Source organism: Elephas maximus, chromosome 11 (genome assembly GCF_024166365.1).
Source record: "Elephas maximus indicus isolate mEleMax1 chromosome 11, mEleMax1 primary haplotype, whole genome shotgun sequence".
Lineage (NCBI taxonomy): Eukaryota > Metazoa > Chordata > Mammalia > Proboscidea > Elephantidae > Elephas > Elephas maximus.
In genome coordinates this window covers 55,289,319-55,308,345 of record NC_064829.1, presented here as the reverse complement: position 1 = coordinate 55,308,345, position 19,027 = coordinate 55,289,319, and the positions used below count along the sequence as shown (strand labels likewise).

The window sequence follows — 19,027 nt, the reverse complement described above, 5'->3', positions numbered from 1 at the left end:
TCTTCGCCTTCCTTTATCCTGAGACATGCTTTCTCCTCGGCTTGTAATTCCATTTTTCTTCTTTCACCTTCTCAAATTCCTGCTTTCAATCGTTCCTCTGAGCCCTCCCTACCTTCTCTTTCCAGTTACCGTGGAGGAAACTCTGATTCATGGGGACCCGGTTCGTGTCAGAGTAGAGACGTGCTCTATAGGGTTTTCTTTTTTAGTAATTTCTTTTCTTTTTGTTGTTGTTGAGAACATACACAGCAGAACATACAGCAATGCAGCACTTTCTACAGGCACAATTTGGTGATGCTGATTACATTCTTTGGGTTGTAAAACTATTCTCACCCTTCCTTTCCAAGGTGTTCCTCCCCCATTAACAAACTCACTGCCCCCTAAGGTTCCTATCTAATCTTTTGAGTTGTTGTTGTCAGTTTGATTCCGTATAGATAGGTCTTATAAGAGCACAGTGCTCAAGGCAGACATTCTTTATTAGTTAAGCTAAACTATTGTTTGGTTTTAAGAAGACTTCGGGGGATATTTTTGGTTTAAGGTTTAAAGATTATATTAGGGCAATAGTTTCAGGGGTTCATCCATCCTTCATGGCTCCAGAAAATCTGGGTTCCACTCCACAAGGTTTCGATGGCTGATCTGGGGGAAGTAGATCGCCAGGCCTTTCTTCCCAGGTACCCCTGGGTAGACCTACTGGTTAGCAGCTGAGCACATTATCCGTTTGCACCATGCAGAGACTCCCTACCTCCTCTGGTCAGGTCACTTTTCCCTTCTTTTGCTCCAGACACTTGGGCTGATGTTTATGGCTATGTTTACAGGACTAACTGCTCCTCTGTTCCAGCACTTTTCAACTTCAGCATGTGGCACCTCTGCCTGGCCTGATCATTGTGAGGTGTGTCATATTTGTAACTAAAGTTTCAAAGTTATTTACTGAAAAACATATATTAGAAGAGATGTAACATGATCTCTTTGGCCATGTTACCATTACTGGCCTCTCAGTGGTGGAAGAAAAGGAGACATGGCAGTCAGCGGCTGGGGATTGCTTAGAAGCCAGACCACAGTGGGGCATCTGCCTGAGAGCACAATCCGTCCACACGCGTCTCAGGAGAACGAAGCTAGAGACCCGCTCTTACTGAACAGATTCCTTTTCATCTCATATTCTCCCTAAGGCCTGGCATATAGTAAGCACTTAATAAATGCCGGTTGAACAAAAGAAGGTGGAAATGTGTGCATTCATGTAGTTGCCTGTGCAATCTCTCAAAGAAGTTTGGGATTTTGTTTCTCTGGGGTCAGGGGATGAGGGTATGGGTTGGAGGACTTGACAAGGCTTAAAGTGAGAATGGCCTTAGACTATGGGATGGAATGAAGAAACGCAGGGTGGACCTTAGCAGCATTTCCCCTTTGGTGCTTTCTTTACTTTCCGTCCCATCTTAGAGTTTAACCTTTTCCTGCTGGCTCTCCCCCAGAATTCCATGTCCTCATATCCCCCCTGACTGATCAAAACCCAAAATGGTCCAACCTACACTATTCCTTCCCTCCTCCAATCTTCCCACCTCATCTGATCAGGTGATGTAGGAGGACCTTAGTGACCTCTATTAAAAATTATGTTTCTTTGTTATCGGCAAAAGAGCAGGCTAAATGAATCAGATAGCCCTGAATATAAATTTCCATTAATGGAGTTGACTATTATAATTAGATTAGACACAACAGGATTCACCCGACAGCTATTAATAATATACATATGGTAATTAACATTAATAATACTACTATTAGACAACACAAATTCCCCCTCTTTGTTAGTTTCATGTAATCAGGGCTAACAGCTTCCTGCAATAATACACGCAGTTTACTCCCAAACTCACACCCACTGACACAAACTCTTGAGAGAGAGAGCAAGGTTGAGAGGGACATTGGAGGTCACCTGGGGGAAGGCATGAAGCGGATGAGGAAATGTGGAAGAGGGAGGGCCTTAGGGGTCGCTGTACCCAGGGAAAGGAGGAAGGGGCAGGGGTGGGGGATATTTTGATGTGGCTCACCTTAAACCCTCTCCTTCCCCTGTTGTTCCCACACCAGCTATCACGTATGTTGTCACTGTGTTCACTGGGGATGTCCGGGGAGCTGGGACAAAATCCAAAATCTACTTGGTCATGTACGGGGCCAGAGGGAACAAGAACAGCGGGAAGATCTTCCTGGAGGGTGGTGTGTTTGACCGCGGCCGCACAGACATTTTCCACATCGATTTGGCTGTCCTCCTCAGCCCCCTGAGTAGGGTCTCCATCGGGCATGGTAACGAGGGTGTCAACAGAGGCTGGTACTGTGAGAAGGTAAGGGATGTCCCACCCGGAGACTTCCCACTCAACCCCTCTCTTCTTTCACTTGCAAATATAAGCTCTAACTTGAATCCTGCTTCCTCCTTTGGGCCAGTTACAGAGCACATGGGTGGTTCCTTTCTTTGGGTACTGTGGGTGATAAAATGTCCGTCTATCTTGTCTTACTGGTGGGCAGGAATAGAGGCTGTTCTGTACATACCAGACACAGGTAGGTTATCAGTGCTTATAGACCAGCCTGATTCCTGGTGTGGAACTTAATCTCAGTTTATAAATCTCCCAATCAGCAAGTATTTGTAAAAATATGTTTTATTGTGGGATACTTATACTTTAAGGAACATACATAATACGAGTGAGATATAGTAAAAAAGAAATACAAGTGAGATATAGAGGGTGATGAAAATAAACCTCCATTTTATCTACCATCTGTTTAAGAAATAGAATATTCCCAGTGTTTTGAAAGTCCTCTGTCCCTCCCCATCATGTATTCCTTTCTCCTTGTAAAAATGGTGTGGGGGCAGTGTCTGATTTCCTCCAACCCCACAAAGGGGAAGGAGAATCAAGATCAACAGCAAAAGGCTGATTCCCATGAGGCAGAGGCCAGAGAAGCCTCCCCTCTCCACCATCTTTACTAATTCTAACACCAACTGTCCCGCACACAGCACTTACCACTTCTCTGCTGGGTTTAATAATTCATTGCAATGGCTACACAGAACTCAAAGACCGTGCTCATGTTTACAGGGTTTATTATAAGGGAAGTAGCAGTTACAATTCAGGCTCCGGAACACTTAGGATATAGTTCTTTCATCAGGACCGTCTTCCCAATGTGCTCAAAGGCATGCCTCTCTCTGGCCCTAGGCCTTACCCCAGAGGCACTCACCTTTCTCTCTCCATGGGCCAGGAAGGCCGCTGTGCCTTCTTCTGTTGCCGGTCTCTGCTGCTAGCTGCCTCCCGGCACTGCTTCTCACCATCTTCAGGGTTACAGCTTGCTCTCTCTCTCTCTCTGTCTATTGCTTCTAGAAGCTTGTCAGCAGGGATCCTGGGTCCAAAGGATGTTCTCCATTCCTGGCTGTTCTTCCTTGGTGATGGTAGGATCCTCCTCTCTGCTCCAGAATTGGCTCTCTTTTAAGGCAAAACTGACCAATCCCCTTGGTGGGCCACAATTACCTTATTACACAGTCCTGCCCAATCACCTGGGTGAGAGTTACAAGACCATGGCTAGAAAGACCACACACAAAAGTAATTAATCTCACCGCACTCTCCAAAAGGGCCTATTACACTATTAGGAATTTTGTCTATGTATATATTGCTTGTAATTTACAGTTTTTACTCTATCTTATGCCTTCATTTATCCAAATTGATAACAGAAGCTATATTTCCCTCTGTAAAGTTTACCACTGTATGAATTGATTACAGTTTTTCTTGTCCATTCTTCAGTTAATGGTTGTTGACTCTCTTCAGCTATATATAATTTTCTATTTAATCCATCTATTCAGTTTTTATTTTGACAGTTATATTTTCATATCCAGAAGTTATGTTTCTTTTTCAAATCTGCCTAGTCATTTCTTTATTAGAGAAGGCAATTACAGGTAACTAATTTGGTATTTTAGTTAATTGAGTTTGGATTAACTGAGATTTTATGATGTGCGTAAAGAAATATGGTTTTGAAAGAAAGTGTTGTGTAGAGGAGATAAAGTTTGAGATTAGGGATAGAAGATTGGAAGATGGATGATTCCTCCCTGGGAAGACTTCTTGGAGGAGGTATTTCTTGATCTAAGATTTAATAAGGTGGGCAACAGGAAGAAGTTGCTATTTCTTGGAGGAGGGGCCTGTCTTAGTTTCTTTGTGTTGTTATAACAGGAATACCGTAAGTGGGTGACTTTACCGAACAGAAATTTATTTTCTCATGGTTTAGGAGGCTAGAAGTCCAAGTTCAGGGTACCTCCAGCTCTAGGAGAAGGCTCTCCACCAACTCTGAAGGAAAATCCTTGTCTCAGCTTCTTCTCAGCATTCCTTGGTGATCTCCACGTGGCATATATCTTTCCGCATTTGTGCTTCCTTGCTTCTGTGTTTAATCTGCTCCTTTTATATCTCAAAAGTGATTGGTTTAAAACACATCCTACATTAATATGGCTTCATTAACGCAACAGAGAAAACCCTATTCCCAAATGGGATTACATCCACAGGTATAGGGATTAGGATCCCAACACGTATTTTGGGGGGAGACAATTTAATCCATAACAGGGTTCTAACACAGATGTCCATTAACACAGGGCTGAGGTGGCTGCTGAGCATCATGAGGAGGTCTCAACCAGGGGACCCACTGCAGGAGACTCTTGTCATCTGCTTTCCTAGGTGGTGATCCTGTGCTCCTACACTGGCATCCAGCAGACCTTCCCTTGCAGGAACTGGCTGGATGAGAAGAAGGCGGATGGGCTAATTGAGAGGCAGCTCTATGAGATGGTGTCTCTTAGGAAGAAGAGGCTGAAAAGTAAGTGCAGGGAGCCCAGACCTGGCAGCCTTTCAGTCAGGGCCTGCAAAAGTGAGGTTGTCAGACCACTGGGCAAGAGCTTCAAGAGGGTTCGACCCTGCTTCTTGTTTCTACTCCTCTAGAAGGGAGGTGGAAAGAAAGCCATAGGAAGCTCAGTTCTCCGAGGTACAGGCCACATAAACTACCCAATCAGGACCCAAGGCTGAAACTCCAGTGTCCCCAAATATAATAAGCCACTGTGAGGGGCTAGATGTGAAATAGAGTGGTTCAATACAATGTGCTCTGTGTGTACAGAACATAGAAAGGGTGGCATGAACTCTTCACCTTATTTAAAAATATGCTAGTAAGCTTCAGCTATTAAAAGGAATCTTAAGGCACCCTCTTTTAAATAGCAATGAATCCTTGTTGTTGTTAAGTGCTGTCAAGTCGGTTCCAGTTCATAGCGACCCTATGTGCAATGGAACGAGATACTGCCCAGTCCTGCACCATCCTCACAATCATTGCTATGTTTGAGCCCATTGTTGCAGCCACTCTCTCAATCCATCTCATTGAGGGTCTCCCTCGCTTTTGCTGACCCTCTATTTATCAAGCCTGATGCCCTTTTCCAGGGACTCGTCCCTCCTGATAACATGTCCAAAGTACTTGAGACAAAGCCTTGCTATCCTCACTTCTAAAGAGCGTTCTGGCTGTACTTCTTCCAAGAATGGATCCTTAGCTTCTAAATTTGGCACTGGTTATAATGGGTTTCTGACATACTTGTATGTAACCTTCTCTTCAGCCCTGATCAACTTTGATTTATCCTTCTTCTCCATTGGTTACATGAAAATCTTCTCACTTCTTAAAGTTTATAGTGCAACTTGATCTGTCTCTGTAGAGTTCCCTTGGTCCCTGTGGGTCTGGACGACTGACCTGAAGAAAGCTGGTACCAACTCTCCCATCTTCATCCAGATTTATGGGAAGAAGGGGCGAACGGATGAGATTCTCCTGAATCCCAACAACAAGTGGTTCAAACCGGGCAAGATTGAGAAACTTAGGGTAGGAGAGAAGTATGGTGAGGTGGAAGGGAAGGAGGAGGAAGAGGAGTTGGAGGTATTTGTCATGAGGGATTCTGGTTTTCTCTAAGTCGTTTGTATTATTTTTTTGATGATAAACATGTCCATTGGAGACTTTAGACCCCTGAAAGAAGTTACGAAGTTGCTGATTTATAGGGCATGTATTGAATGGGGTACAATTTAGATCTGTCTGTAAGCCCTCCAAGGAGCCCGGGTGCTGCAGCGGTTAAAGTGCTCAGCTGATAATTGAAAGGTTGACAGGTTAGCTTCCATAAAGACTGTTGTTATTGTTGTGTGCCATTGACTCATAACGACTTTATAGGACAAAATAGAACTGCCCTATAGAATTTCCAAGGGAACTGTCAGAAATTCAAGCTGGATTCAGAAGAGGACTTGGAACTATGGATATCATTGCTGATGTCAGATGGATCATGGCTGAAAGCAGAGAGTACCAGAAAGATATATATCTGTGTTTTATTGACTATGCAAAGTCATTCAACTGTGTGGACCATAACAAATTATGGATAATATTGCAAAAAATGGGAATTCCAGAGCATTTAATTGTGCTCATGAGGGACCTGTACACAGATCAAGAGGCGATCGTTTGAACAGAACAAGGAAATACTGTGTGGTTAAAGTCAGGAAAGGTGTGCATCAGGGTTGTATCCTTTCACCACTCCTATTCAATCTGTGCCCTGAGCAAATAAACCAAGATGCTGGACTCTGTGAAGAAGAGCCGGGCATCAAGATTGGAGGAAGATGCATTAACAACCTGCATTATGCAGATGACACACTTTGCTTGCTGAAAGTGAAGAGGACTTGAAGCACTTACTGATGAAGATCAAAGGCCACAGCCTTCAGTATGGATTACACCTCAACATAAAGAAAAAAAAAATCCTCACAACTGGACCAATAAGCAACATCATGATAAATGGAGAAAAGATTGAAGTTGTCAAAGATTTCATTTTACTTGGATCCACAATCAATAGCCATGGAAGCAGCAGTCAAGAAATCAAAAGATGCATTGCATTGGGCAAATCTGCTGCAAAAGACCTCTTTAGAGTGTTGAAAAGCAAAGATTTTACCTTGAAGACTAAACTGTGCCTGACCCAAGACATGGTGTTTTCAATCGCCTCGTATGCATTCGAAAGCTGGACAAGGAATGAGGAAGACCAAAGAAGAATTGATGCCTTTGAATTCTGGTGTTGGAGAAGAATATTTAATATACTATGGACTGCCAAGAGAACAAATAAATCTGTCTTGGAAGAAGTGCAACCAGAATGCTCCTTAGAAGCAAGGATGGGGAGACTAGGTCTCAGATACTTTCGACATGTTATGAGGAGGGATCAGTCCCTGGAAAGGGACATCACACTTGGTAAAATAGATGGTCAGCGAAAAAGAGGAAGACTCTCAACGAGATGGATTGACACAGTGGTTGCAACAATGGGCTCAAGCACAACAACAATTGTGAGAATGGCACAGGACCGGGCAGTGTTTTGTTCTATTGTACATAGGGTTGCTATGAGTTGGAGCAGACTTGACGGCCCCTAACAACAACAAATATTTACAGAAGTAGACAAGCCACATCTTTCTCTCAAAGAATGGCTGGTGGGTTTGAACCGCCGACCTTTTGGCTAGTAGCTGAGCACTTAACCACTGTACCACCAGGGCTCCCTGTAAAGATTACAGCTTTGAAAACCCTATGGGACAGTTCTACTCTGTCCTATAGTGTTGCTATGAGTCTTGATCTACTCGACAGCAATGGGTTATGGGTAAGCTCTTCATCTGAATCAAGCAGTCCAGAATCAAGGCAAGGGGGGGAAAAAAAAAAAAAAACAAGTATGTCACAGTCTTGGACACCCAAAAGTCAGTGACTTGGGGAATCATAGAACAAAGACCCTGAGTACACTTGGTGTCAAACTGCCCAGCCTGGACTGAATTGGAGGCAAGGACCAATTTTAAGGAAGTGTGAATTTTAGAACATTTTAAAAGAAATTCAGATTTTAGACTTGCCGGTACATACATAACTAGAGCAAGGCTTGTTTCACCAACAGAAATGCTCTTTGACCTTTAGGTAGGAATTATTTGTAAAGAGATTCATGCCCCAGTGCTACCCTCCTCTCAGAGCACCTCGTCTGTGCCCCTACGACACCACTCAGTTCATTGCTCTTCATGGATTTGACTGCCCTGTGAGCCCCTGGGGAAAGGGCAGGACTGTTGTATTGATCTCGGTGTCTATTCCTGTGCCCTGCAGAGTTCTGGGACTGTGGGTCTGTGCTAATTTGCAGGGCTGCCATACAGATTCTGTTACTGGAACTTTATTGTTTGGAGGCTCTTCTTTGGGCTGGATCCATCCCACTGCGGATCAGTTATTTTTGTTCACTTTCACCAGCTCTACATGGGTGTCTTGCCCTCACATGCTACTGATTACAAAAGGCAAGAAAGAATAGAGTGTGTGTAGGTGGCTTGAAGCAAACTCATCCCCACTGCTGAAAAAACATCTCAAAGCAGGTGCCCTCCTGGCAGTGAGTCAGCTATGAAGATGGACACATTTCACTTGGTTCTGCCTACTTAGGCCTTTTTATTTCTCACCACAGGTTGAGATTCCAGATCTCGGCATGTTTTATAAGATTCGGGTGTGGCATGATAAAAGGAATCCTGGCTCTGGGTGGCATTTAGAAAGGGTGAGATGCACCATCTTGGGGGAGGGAGGTGGTTGGGAGAGGAACTAAGATGGCTCCTTTCTGATGACTCTATCATGTAAGTTTGCCTCTGTATTTCATGGGAGTGAGAACAGGTGAGCCCTGAATTTGAATACAAGACACAGGGACTTCCTAATAGGGACAGAACATCCAAAGTAGACTGAGAAAAAGCTCAGGTATTCAGGGGACTTGCATTCTGCCCCAGTCACCTGGCTGCTAAGCAAGTGTGAGTCTCCAGAGGAGCAGAGGAGAAATATTAAGCTGATGCTCTGCCTTACACAAGGGCCATGTCCATGGCATGGCCTCGGCATCCCTGAGATGAGATATCTGAATGGGGACTCCAGGGCATGATGAATATCTGGCACACCTCCTTGCTCACTCCAGGACTTTGTTCCAGATGACCCTGATGAACACACTGACCAAGGACAAGTATAACTTCAACTGCAATCGCTGGCTGGATGCCAATGAGGATGACAATGAGATTGTGAGGGAAATGACTGCAGAGGGCCCAACAGTGCGGAGAATAATGGGCAGTAAGTACTCACATGTTGTTGTCGAGAATATATACAACAAAATATACACCAGTTCAACAGTTTCTACATGTATCATGTACCATTTAGTGACAATGACTATATACTTCGAGCTGTGCAACCCTCCTTTTCTGAGTTGTTCCTCCCGTATTGACATAAATTTTCTTCCCCCTAAGTTTCCTATCTAATCCTGTCTAATCTTTCAAGTTGCTGTTGTCCCTTTCATTCCATATAGATAGTTCTTTTTTTTTTTTAATTTTTATTGTGCTTTAAGTGAAAGTTTACAAATCAAGTCAGTCTCTCATACAAAAATTTATATACACCTTGATATATACTCCTAATTGCTCTCCCCCTAATAAGACAGCATAGTCCTTCTTTCCACTCTCTCTTTTCATGTCCATTCTGTCAGCTTCTGACCCCCTCTGCCTTCTCATCTCCCCTCCAGATAGGAGATGCCAACATAGTCTCAAGTGTCTACTTGAGAGATAGTTCTTGAAAGAGCATATTGCTCAAGGGAGACATTCTTACTAGTTAAGCTAAATTTAGTTTTAAGAAGTTTATTTTTGGTTTAAAGTTTAAAGATTATCTCAGGGCAATAGCTTCAGGTGTTCATCTAACCTTCCTGGCTCCAGGAAGTCTGGAGTCCATGAGAATTTGAAATTCTGTTCTGCATTTCCCCCCTTTTGATCAGGTTCTTCTATAGAATCTTTGGTCAAAATATTTCCAAATGGTAGCTGGGCACCATCCATTCTTCTGTTCTCATGGCAAAGGAGGCAGTTTTTCATGGAGGCAATTAGCCACACATTCCGTATCTTGCTTTTCTTCCTAACTCTCCTTCTTCCTCTGTTGCTCCAGGCAAATAGAGACCAATTTTTGTGCCTTGGATGCCTGCTTGCAAGCTTATAGGACCCCAGGCACTACACAATGGACTAGGAGATAGAGCAGAAATACTAAACGTGTTATTATTAGGCCAATTAACCGGGATGTCCCATGAAACCATGACCCTAAACCTCCAAACCAAGAAGCCAAATCCCATGAGGTGTTTGGTTATACACAAGCCGCCTTGGCAGCTACTTTTCTTTTCTTTTTTTTTGTTGTTGTAAAAATACCTGTCAGTCACACAACTTTTGCCAGTTCAACTTTTTACAGGTGTACAATTTATTGACAGCAGTTACAATAATCGGCTGTGCAACCCTACCCTTAATCGATGCTGTATTTCTATCACTATTAACCCCCTCCCCTTTTCCTTCTCCTTCCCACCCCTGGGAACCACTAATAAACTTTGTTCTCTATACATTTACCTTTTCTTGTCTTTTTATATAAGTAAGGTCATACAATATTTGTCCTTCTGTGATTGACTTATTTTACTCAGCATAATATCTTCCAGTTCCATCCATATTGTAGCGTGTATCAAGACTTCATTTCTCCTACTGGCTGAGTATGCAGTGGAACTTGTAACGGATATGCCACTGGAAGCCTGGCTCATGAGCTGGTAGTCTTGCACAATGTGTATCATTGGGCTCCTTCTGATGCCACGGTGGATTTAGAAGGCCCCCCGGTCTCAAGTCTGGCTTGGTGGAACCATCTCCAAGCCGTGACGGTAGAGCTCAATCACGATCGGTTTATGTATATGTGTGTTGTGGGGAGACTTATGGGTCTTCTGGTTGGCTATGTGGGGATGAGAAGAATCCACAGTGGATAATATTTCCCCAGAGCTCACCTGTCATTAAAGGAAACCTCCTGCTCACCCCACAAATTATGCATGAAATGCCACCCAAAAAGGAAGGCTGTGTCTGGGTTCTTATAGCAATGCTTGGCTGCTCCTTGATGAGGGCTCAATTTCTTTTTGAGGCTAGTAGGAAACAGACTTCATTTTTAATCTGGATTCAAATACTCATATTCAAAGAGGCAAAGGGAGATAATTTTGCATCAGGCTATAATAGCAGAGTGTTGGAAAATACGCGACACATACCTTGTCTTTGATCCTTCGCAGACATTGCTAAGTGATCACAGCATTCTTCCCCGTGAGTCTGAAATAAGCTAGATAGGCCTCTATACAGCACTCCAAGCAGACATAACCAATCATTTAAGATATTATCTATTTGCTATCCTTTTGATAGTCCTTAATATCTTTAATACTAAAGTAGAAAATTTTTCTTTTTTTAGTGCTACAAAATCACAGGAAGTTAAGAATATATGGAAAAAATATGTCACCGATAGTTCCAGTAGCTCTTCCTGTGGTGCTATTTCTCAGACGAGCATGTGGCATTTATGTGCACTCTGCATTTGCACGCACAGTAAAAGCTTCATATATATTTATTAAAATGATTTGAACAGAGTTAAATACTCAAAAACATAGAAACACCAAACAGCAAGTACCGCAGAAGAGATTATCTAATCTGTTAGTCTAACTAGGCAATGCTTGAAATTAGGATGGTGTGTCTTCTATTTTGTAGTTCTTCTTCATTCATAATTAAATAGATAATTATGGAAAATTTATGTTCAAGGCCCTTAAGATAGCCTGATGCAGATGGGAAAACTGAGGAAGTTTTTGCTGTGGCTGTACAGTTAGTTAGAAACACGAGTGAGGCCTAGAGTGAGTCTCCTGACTCCTGGTTCCCTGGCTGTCCCCTGCCTTTTCACATTCAGTAATATTTTCTTAGGGAACCTTCTTGGGTTTTCTTGGCTGTAACCTTTATGGAAGCAGATTGCCAGTCTTTCTCCTACAGAACCACTGGGTGGGTTTGAACCACCAACCTTTCGCTTAGCAGCTGGGTGCTTAATCGTAGAGCCACCAGGGCTCCTTCAAATAACATATATTCCCCCCCCCCAAATTGAAACTTTATATAATATGTAGACCACCAAAGCAGAAATACATCTGATCTTACCTTTGTGTGCCAGAATTGAGCCTGCAGGTATGAAGACTTGGGAAGGGGGCCTTGGGACCTAACTTTTAAACCCTTCTAACCAATTCTCATGGTTTTAGCTCCTCACTCCCTACTTCTAACGTTACCCTGGGACTGTCCATTCCTGGATATTTTGCAGGGCTGCTTCTGGAATTTCGCAACTCAACTGAAATCAGTTCTCTCTTGTCTGCTAAGTCAGGGGCCTCAAATTTGAGCATGCCTTGTTACCTGGAGGGCTGGTTCAAACACAGATTGCTGGGTCTCACCCAGAGAGTTTCTGATTTAGTAGGTCTGGGGTGGACCCTAGAATTGTCTAACAAGTTCCCAGGTAATGTTGTTGCTGCTGGTGGGACCCACACTTGGAAAACCATTGTACTAAGTCACTTACCACTCTTCCATGTGTTTTCCAGCTTCCAAAACTTTGTTGCTGTTGTATATACTTGTTGGTTAAACATTTTATTGGTTGTTTAGATCTTTAAAATCATCTATATAGAGTCATTTTAGTGGGATTTTTTCAGAGAAAATCTGTCATTTTTTACTCAAAATCTCTAGAATGTTCTTTACCTCCACCTCTTCCTTGCCTTGGCTGAAACACAACTCTCCTGAGAGCCCTCCTCACAAACCATGGGGTCAGACTCCCTCTGCATTTCAGAGTCTTGCTGTGAGTCCTCCTTCGAGCTCATACCATCTCATGATGTTGCCCTCTGCCCAGCTCAGGTCCATCTTCTGTTGACCTCTAATCACTTCCCCTTTGTTACTAAGGGTGAGGTAACATGTCCACAGGTCATTCTCTAGACCCCAGCTCCTGCCTTCGTCCTAGGACAGTATATCTCAAAGTGTGGCCAAGGACTCACCCATATTATAATTGCCTGAAGTGTTTGTTAAAATACAGATTCCTGGGCCCAATTTCAGATACGCTGAATTAGACTTTCTGAGAACTACACCTGGCAAACTGTATTTTTATCAAGCACACCAAGCAATTTTTATGCCTATTAATGTTTAAGAGTCTTTGTCCTGCTTATTTCAATGTCCGTGTGGAAAACCCCATTCAATCACATCCTATCCTCATCCATTTTGTTGACCTCCTCCTCCACCCTATCCCACTTAACCAGCCACTCCTGGTCCCTCCCTTGGGATCATCACAGGGAACTGCTCCTTCTCTGAACTCCATACCTCACTCTTGGCTTGAGCTCCTGCCCTGCTGGCTCTCTCATGCCATTGATCACACTTCACCCACTCTTGAACTCCTTCTAGTTCCCTACTCCTTACATTTCTCCTGGTCTGTTGAGGCTTTCTCATTCCTGGGTGTGTGGAGAATAGGTTTAAGGAGCAAACCTATAAGCAGTCAATCAGGAGAGAGAAACAGAAGTCCTGAAATAGGGCAGGGACCAAGGTAGACAAGAGAGGAGAAATTAAAAATATTTTGAAGGTGCAACCGGCAGAGCTTAGTGAATGGATGCTGTGGAAGCAATGGAGAGAGAAACTTCCTGCCCAGGACGTTGGGAGAAACTGTGCAGATGAAATGTCATTTAGGCTGTAGGTCTCCTGTGGGTGATGAGGAGAGAACACCATAGGAGGGGTGGGGAGGAAGAGCATTTATACAGGTTACACATATGAACATGCTTGTAACATTTCAAACAAGGAGCCTGGTGGAGCAATAGTTAAGTACTCGGCTGCTAACCGAAATGTTGGCGATTTGAACCCACTCGGAGGCTCCGTGGGAGAAAGACTGGGCAATCTGCTCCTGTAAAGATTACAGGCTAGAAAACCCTCGGGGCAGTTCTGCTCTGTCACTTGAGTTTGCTGAGTCAGAATCTACTTGAGGGCACCCAACAGCGACATTTCAAACAGTGTGCCATATGTGAGAGTGTCATAGCTGTGATTTATTTTTTGTCTTCTGTGATTCAATTAAAGAACCATTTCAATGAGGGAAAAAATTCTCTAATGAATAACAGGATTAAAGGGCTGTCTGTCCTAGCACGCTGGCTATAAAGGCAGATTGATGCCTTCTGGGGGTCCGTGGCCCAGCCCCGGATGGGGGTACTTTGGAGCCCATCCCAATTCTAATGTCTTTCTCCCAACTGCTCTTTCTGGCCCACATAAAAATTTCTCTTGTGCTTGGAACACACCCAGGTCCTCACTCACCTCTACAGGAACTCAGCTGTAGATTCTGGTCTGGAAGCTTCTTTATAACAGTAAATAGAGCTGGGGACAAGGTTCTTACTTCCCCATTTGGTCCCAGGCTGTAATAAACCATGTGCAGGAGCAGGACTTCCTAGAAACCCCATAAGTCTTAGACTCACAGAAGACAAGTACCCAGAACCAGTGCCATCGAGTCAATTCCGACTCATAGCAACCTTATAGGACAGAGTAGAACTGCCCCACAGAGTTTCCAATAAACACCAATTTAAAATCGATTCTCTAAGTTTGAAATGGTGTGTCCCTAGTTTACTTAAAATAAGGCTAGCCAAATAAGGAATGAATGCATGCCTGAGAGTCAAGAAGCTTTTGGGAGGGATTGCACCGATTCATGCAAGGTGGGAGACATGGACAAAACACGCATGGCTCACATTCTTCATCTTACCTTTCCCCCAGGAGTTACATGAAATCAGCACTCTCCACTATGCACCCAGCAGAAGTGATTACACATGACTCTGGAGTGGGCAAGAGACCATTAGATTCAAGTCCTGGAAACCAGAGTTTCATTAATTAGGCTGTAATTTTAAAGTACAAGAGGCTCTGGTACTTACCCATCTGTTTAGAGTCTTTCGCTGCTGATACCTAACAGTATCACTATTTTTCATAGTCCACAGACTTCTTGCCAAGAAGGAACTGGGACCTCTGTGGCAGGTGGGCCCAGAGAAGCCTCTAGAGAGGGTCAGGACCCCTGAGAACTTCCAACCAAATGGACTTCAGAGTTCTAGAACAAAGGAGATTGGAATTCCCAGGCAGAGGGATTTCTGAATTCCCTCTGTAGCTACTGGGCAATTCCCAGTTTACGTCTGGGAATTGTCCAATAGTTACAAATAAGAAAGCAGAAAGAATTAGCCTTAGTCAGAGTTAAGGATAAGGGGAGGTTCGTGCTTAGAACTTTGCTATCCCCCTCGGTGGTGCAGTGGTTAAGTGTTTGGCTGCTAACCGTAATGTGGGTTTGAAACCACCAGCTGCTCCTTAGAAACCCTATGGGGCAGTTCTACTCTGTCCTGTAGGGTCGTTATGAGTCAGAATTGACTTGGCAGCAACAGCTGTGCTTCATGGGTCCGTATGTTTTCAGATTTCACTTCAGTCAATGCTGTTCCTTCCTCTTTTTCTAAAAATTTTATTGTGGTGAAAATACATATAATAAAACATATGCCATCTCAAAATTTCTACATGTACAATTTAACAACATTGATTACATTCTTTAAGTTGTGCAACCATCTTCCATATCCTTTTCCAAATCATTCCACCATCAATTAACATAACTTCAATGCCCCCTCATCCCTTCCTCTTACTGTTAACAGATTATATCACAGAGGGCTTAATGCAAAAGGATCGACTTCATTCATACCAAGCCTGAAGGGCTAGTGTGTGTTCTTCCCCCATGATCATCTGAGTTTTAAAAGTGTTGATTACAAAAGGCAGGGCGGGTAGAATTTCAGGTATGGACCTATGAGGGAGTCCCTAGGTGGTACAAACTGTTAACACACTTGGCTACTAACAAAAGATTGGAGGTTCAAGTCTACCTAGAATCGACTAGAAAGAAAGGCCTGGAGATCTACTTCTGAAAAAAAATCAGCCATTGAAAACCCTAGGGAACACAGTTCTACTCTGATACACATAGGGTCGCCATGACTCGGAATCAATTTGACCATAATTGATCTGGTGTGGACAATACTGGGGGCCAGGAACCTTTTTCTTCAGTCTTGAATGATGATTTAAGTGCCTGCCTGAGCCAGGCTTTTATGTTTAAGCAATCATTCTTTGCCCTTTTTTCTTTGCCTTTTGCCACAGACCCTGGATATCTTCATGTACTCATACGTTTAATGGTCAGATTTAATTTTCAAATGTCTCTATACTGCCGGATAAAAATGGGTATATTACTGAAAAAAAATTGTACATTGAACTAAACTTCCAGGTGATTTGTCTCTTTCCTAATGTGCTTTTTCTTCATTTTAGATGGACCAGCAATGAGTAGTGGCCCAACCTGCCCATTTTTTTTTTTAAAACAACAGCTTTTTGTGTGTGTGTGCTTTAAGTGAAAGTATACAAATTCAGTCTCTCGCACAAAACTTACATACACCTTGCTATGTACTCCTAGTTGCTCTCCTCTAAATGAGACAGCACATTTCTCTCCACCCAGTATTCCCTGTGTCCATTCAGCCAGCTCTTGTCAGCCTCTGCCTTCTCATCTCACCTCCAGACAGTAGCTGCTCATATAGTCTCATGTGTCTACTTGATCCAAGAAGCTCACTCCTCACCAGAATCATTTTCTGTCTTACAATCCGGTTCAATCCCTGTCTGAAGAGTTGGCTTTGGGAATGGTTCCAGTCTTGGGCTAACAGAAGGTCCAGGGACCATGACCTCAGAGTCCCTCCAGTCTCACTCAGACCATTAAGTCTGGTCTTTTTACGAGAACTTGAGGTCTGCATCCCACTGTTCTCCTGCTCCATCAGGGATTCTCTGTTGTGCTCCTTGTCAGGGCAGTCATCGGTTGTAGCCAGGCACCATCTAGTTCTTCTGGTCTCAGGCTGGTGTAGTTAGTCCCTGGTTTATTTGGCCCTTTCTGTCTCTTGGGCTCATAATTACCTAGTGTCTTTGGTGTTCTTCATTCTTCTTTGGTCCAGGTGGATTGAGACCAATTGATGCATCTTAGATGGCCACTTGCTAGCATTTAAGACCCCAGGCACCGCTCACCAAAGCGGGATGCAGAATGTTTTCTTAATTCATTTTGTTATGCCAATTGACTTAGATGTCCCCTGAAACCATGGTCCCCAGACCCCCGCCCCTGCTACTCTGGCCTTCGAAGTGTTTGGTTGTGTTCAGGAAACTTCTTTGCTTTTGGTAAAACAACAGCTTTGAGATATAATTCACATACCATAAAATTCATCCTTTTAAGTAATCTTTAGAACATGCGCAGTACATTGACGGAGATGGAAACACTGGTGGCATAGTGCTTAAGAGCTACGACCACTGACCCAAATGTCGGCAGTTCAAATCCACCAGGCACTCCTTGGAAACTCTATGGGACAGTTCTACTCTGTCCTATAGGGTCGCTATGAGTCAGAATCGACTTGATGGCAACGAGTTTATTTATTTATTTATTTTGGTTTATTGACCAAAATGTGTATCTATCAATGCTGTCGAATTCCAGACTATCATCATCATTCCAAAAAGAAATCCCATACCCATTAGTACCCGTACTCTCTCCCCCTCATTCCCCTCACCCACATATATACAAAGTCATGTTGTCTGTGAATATAGTTTTACCTCTTTCTTTATAATCTGATACTTTTTATTTCTTTTTGTTGTCAAAGAACCTCAAGTACAATGTTGAATAGAAGTGGTAAGAGAAGACCTTCTTGTCTTGTTCCTGATCTTAGGAGGAAAGCATCCAGACTTTCACCCTTAAGTATGTTAGCTGTGGGGTTTTCATAGATAACCTTCTAACCCTAACTAACTGAATGTTTTTATGGTGAAAGGTTGTTGGATTTTGTCAAATGTCTGTTCTGCCCCTGTTGAGATGACCATATAGTTTTGTCCTTTATTCTATTTGTGTGATATTGATTGATTTTTGTATGTTGAAAGAACCTTGCATTCCACGGTGTGTAATTCTTTTTATATGTTGCCGGATTTGGTTTGCTGGTATTCTGTTCCATCTAAGTTCATACACAATATTGGTCTGTAGTTTTCTTGTGATATCTTTGTCTGGTTTTGGTATGAGGGTAATACTGGCCTCGAAGAATGAGTTGAGAAGTGCTCGTTTTTCTTCCACTTTTTGGAAGAGTTTATGAAGGATTGCTGTTAATTTATCTTTAAACTTTTGATAGAAATCACCAATGAAATCATCTGGGCCTAGGCTTTTATTTGTGAGAAGTTTTTTTTTTAATTACAAATTCTCTTTATTTGTTATATAGGTCTACTGTGTCAGAAGAAAAAATTTGATTAACAGGTCAATTAGAGTTAACAGGATTTATTGAGCAAGAAAGCTGCTCTGGAACAGGGAGAGCCTCAAACTGAAAATAGTAAGGGGGGCCTGAGTTGACACAGTTATAATGCCCTTTTAAAGCTTAGATGAATAAGTATTTTGCCCTTTGCTTTGATCGGGTAATCACATTAAATTTTCCTTTTGTTTTGTGAAAGTTGTTCACTGAATGCTGAAACTGGCTTATCTTGATTGGATGGGTGTTGTTAACTCATGTTAATAAGGTTTGCTAAATCATGCTGATAAGGAAAAGTTGCCTAAATTTTGATTTTGGCATTAAGTTTCTTATAAATGGCCTTATGACTAAGTTTTGTTTTGTTTTATTGTGCTTTAGGTGAAAGTTTACAGCTCAAGTTAATTTCTCATACAAAAATTTATACACATATTGTTATGCGACACTAGTTGCAATCCCTATAATGTGACAGCACACTCCCACTTTCCACCCCAGGCTTCCTGTGTCCATTCAGCCAGCTCCTGTCCCCCTCTACCTTCTCATCCTGCCTCCAGACAGGAGTTGCCCATTTCGTCTCATGTATCTACTTGAGCTAAGAAGCACTCTCTTCACGAGTCTTATTTTATGTTTTATAGCTTATGACTAAGTTGTGTTTGACCCTTGGCCCATGGAAGCCATTTTAATTCTTGCTTCTATGAAAATTTGTAACACCTTTAATCTTCTGACTTCTCTTCATCTCCACTGCACCCTGAGACCTAGGCACCATCCTCCTTTTCCAAAACTACTGTAATGATCCCAGTAACTGGCTCCTCTGTTTCAGTTTCTCTTCCCACATGGCACCAGAGTGGTCTTTAAAAACATAGATCAGATTGAGTTGCTTCCTTGCTT

General features: G+C 42.9%; 1 protein-coding gene across 1 annotated transcript in view; it reads left to right on the top strand.

Moving 5' to 3' along the window:
- Positions 1-19,027, top strand: part of LOXHD1 (lipoxygenase homology PLAT domains 1) — a 186,099-nt gene that overhangs the window by 72,770 nt on the left and 94,302 nt on the right. The window contains exons 8-12 of the mRNA XM_049901744.1: positions 2,068-2,318; positions 4,677-4,812; positions 5,687-5,847; positions 8,462-8,548; positions 8,964-9,099. Of these exons, the coding sequence (XP_049757701.1) occupies positions 2,068-2,318; positions 4,677-4,812; positions 5,687-5,847; positions 8,462-8,548; positions 8,964-9,099 (771 nt within the window). The remainder of the gene's footprint in view (positions 1-2,067; positions 2,319-4,676; positions 4,813-5,686; positions 5,848-8,461; positions 8,549-8,963; positions 9,100-19,027) is intronic.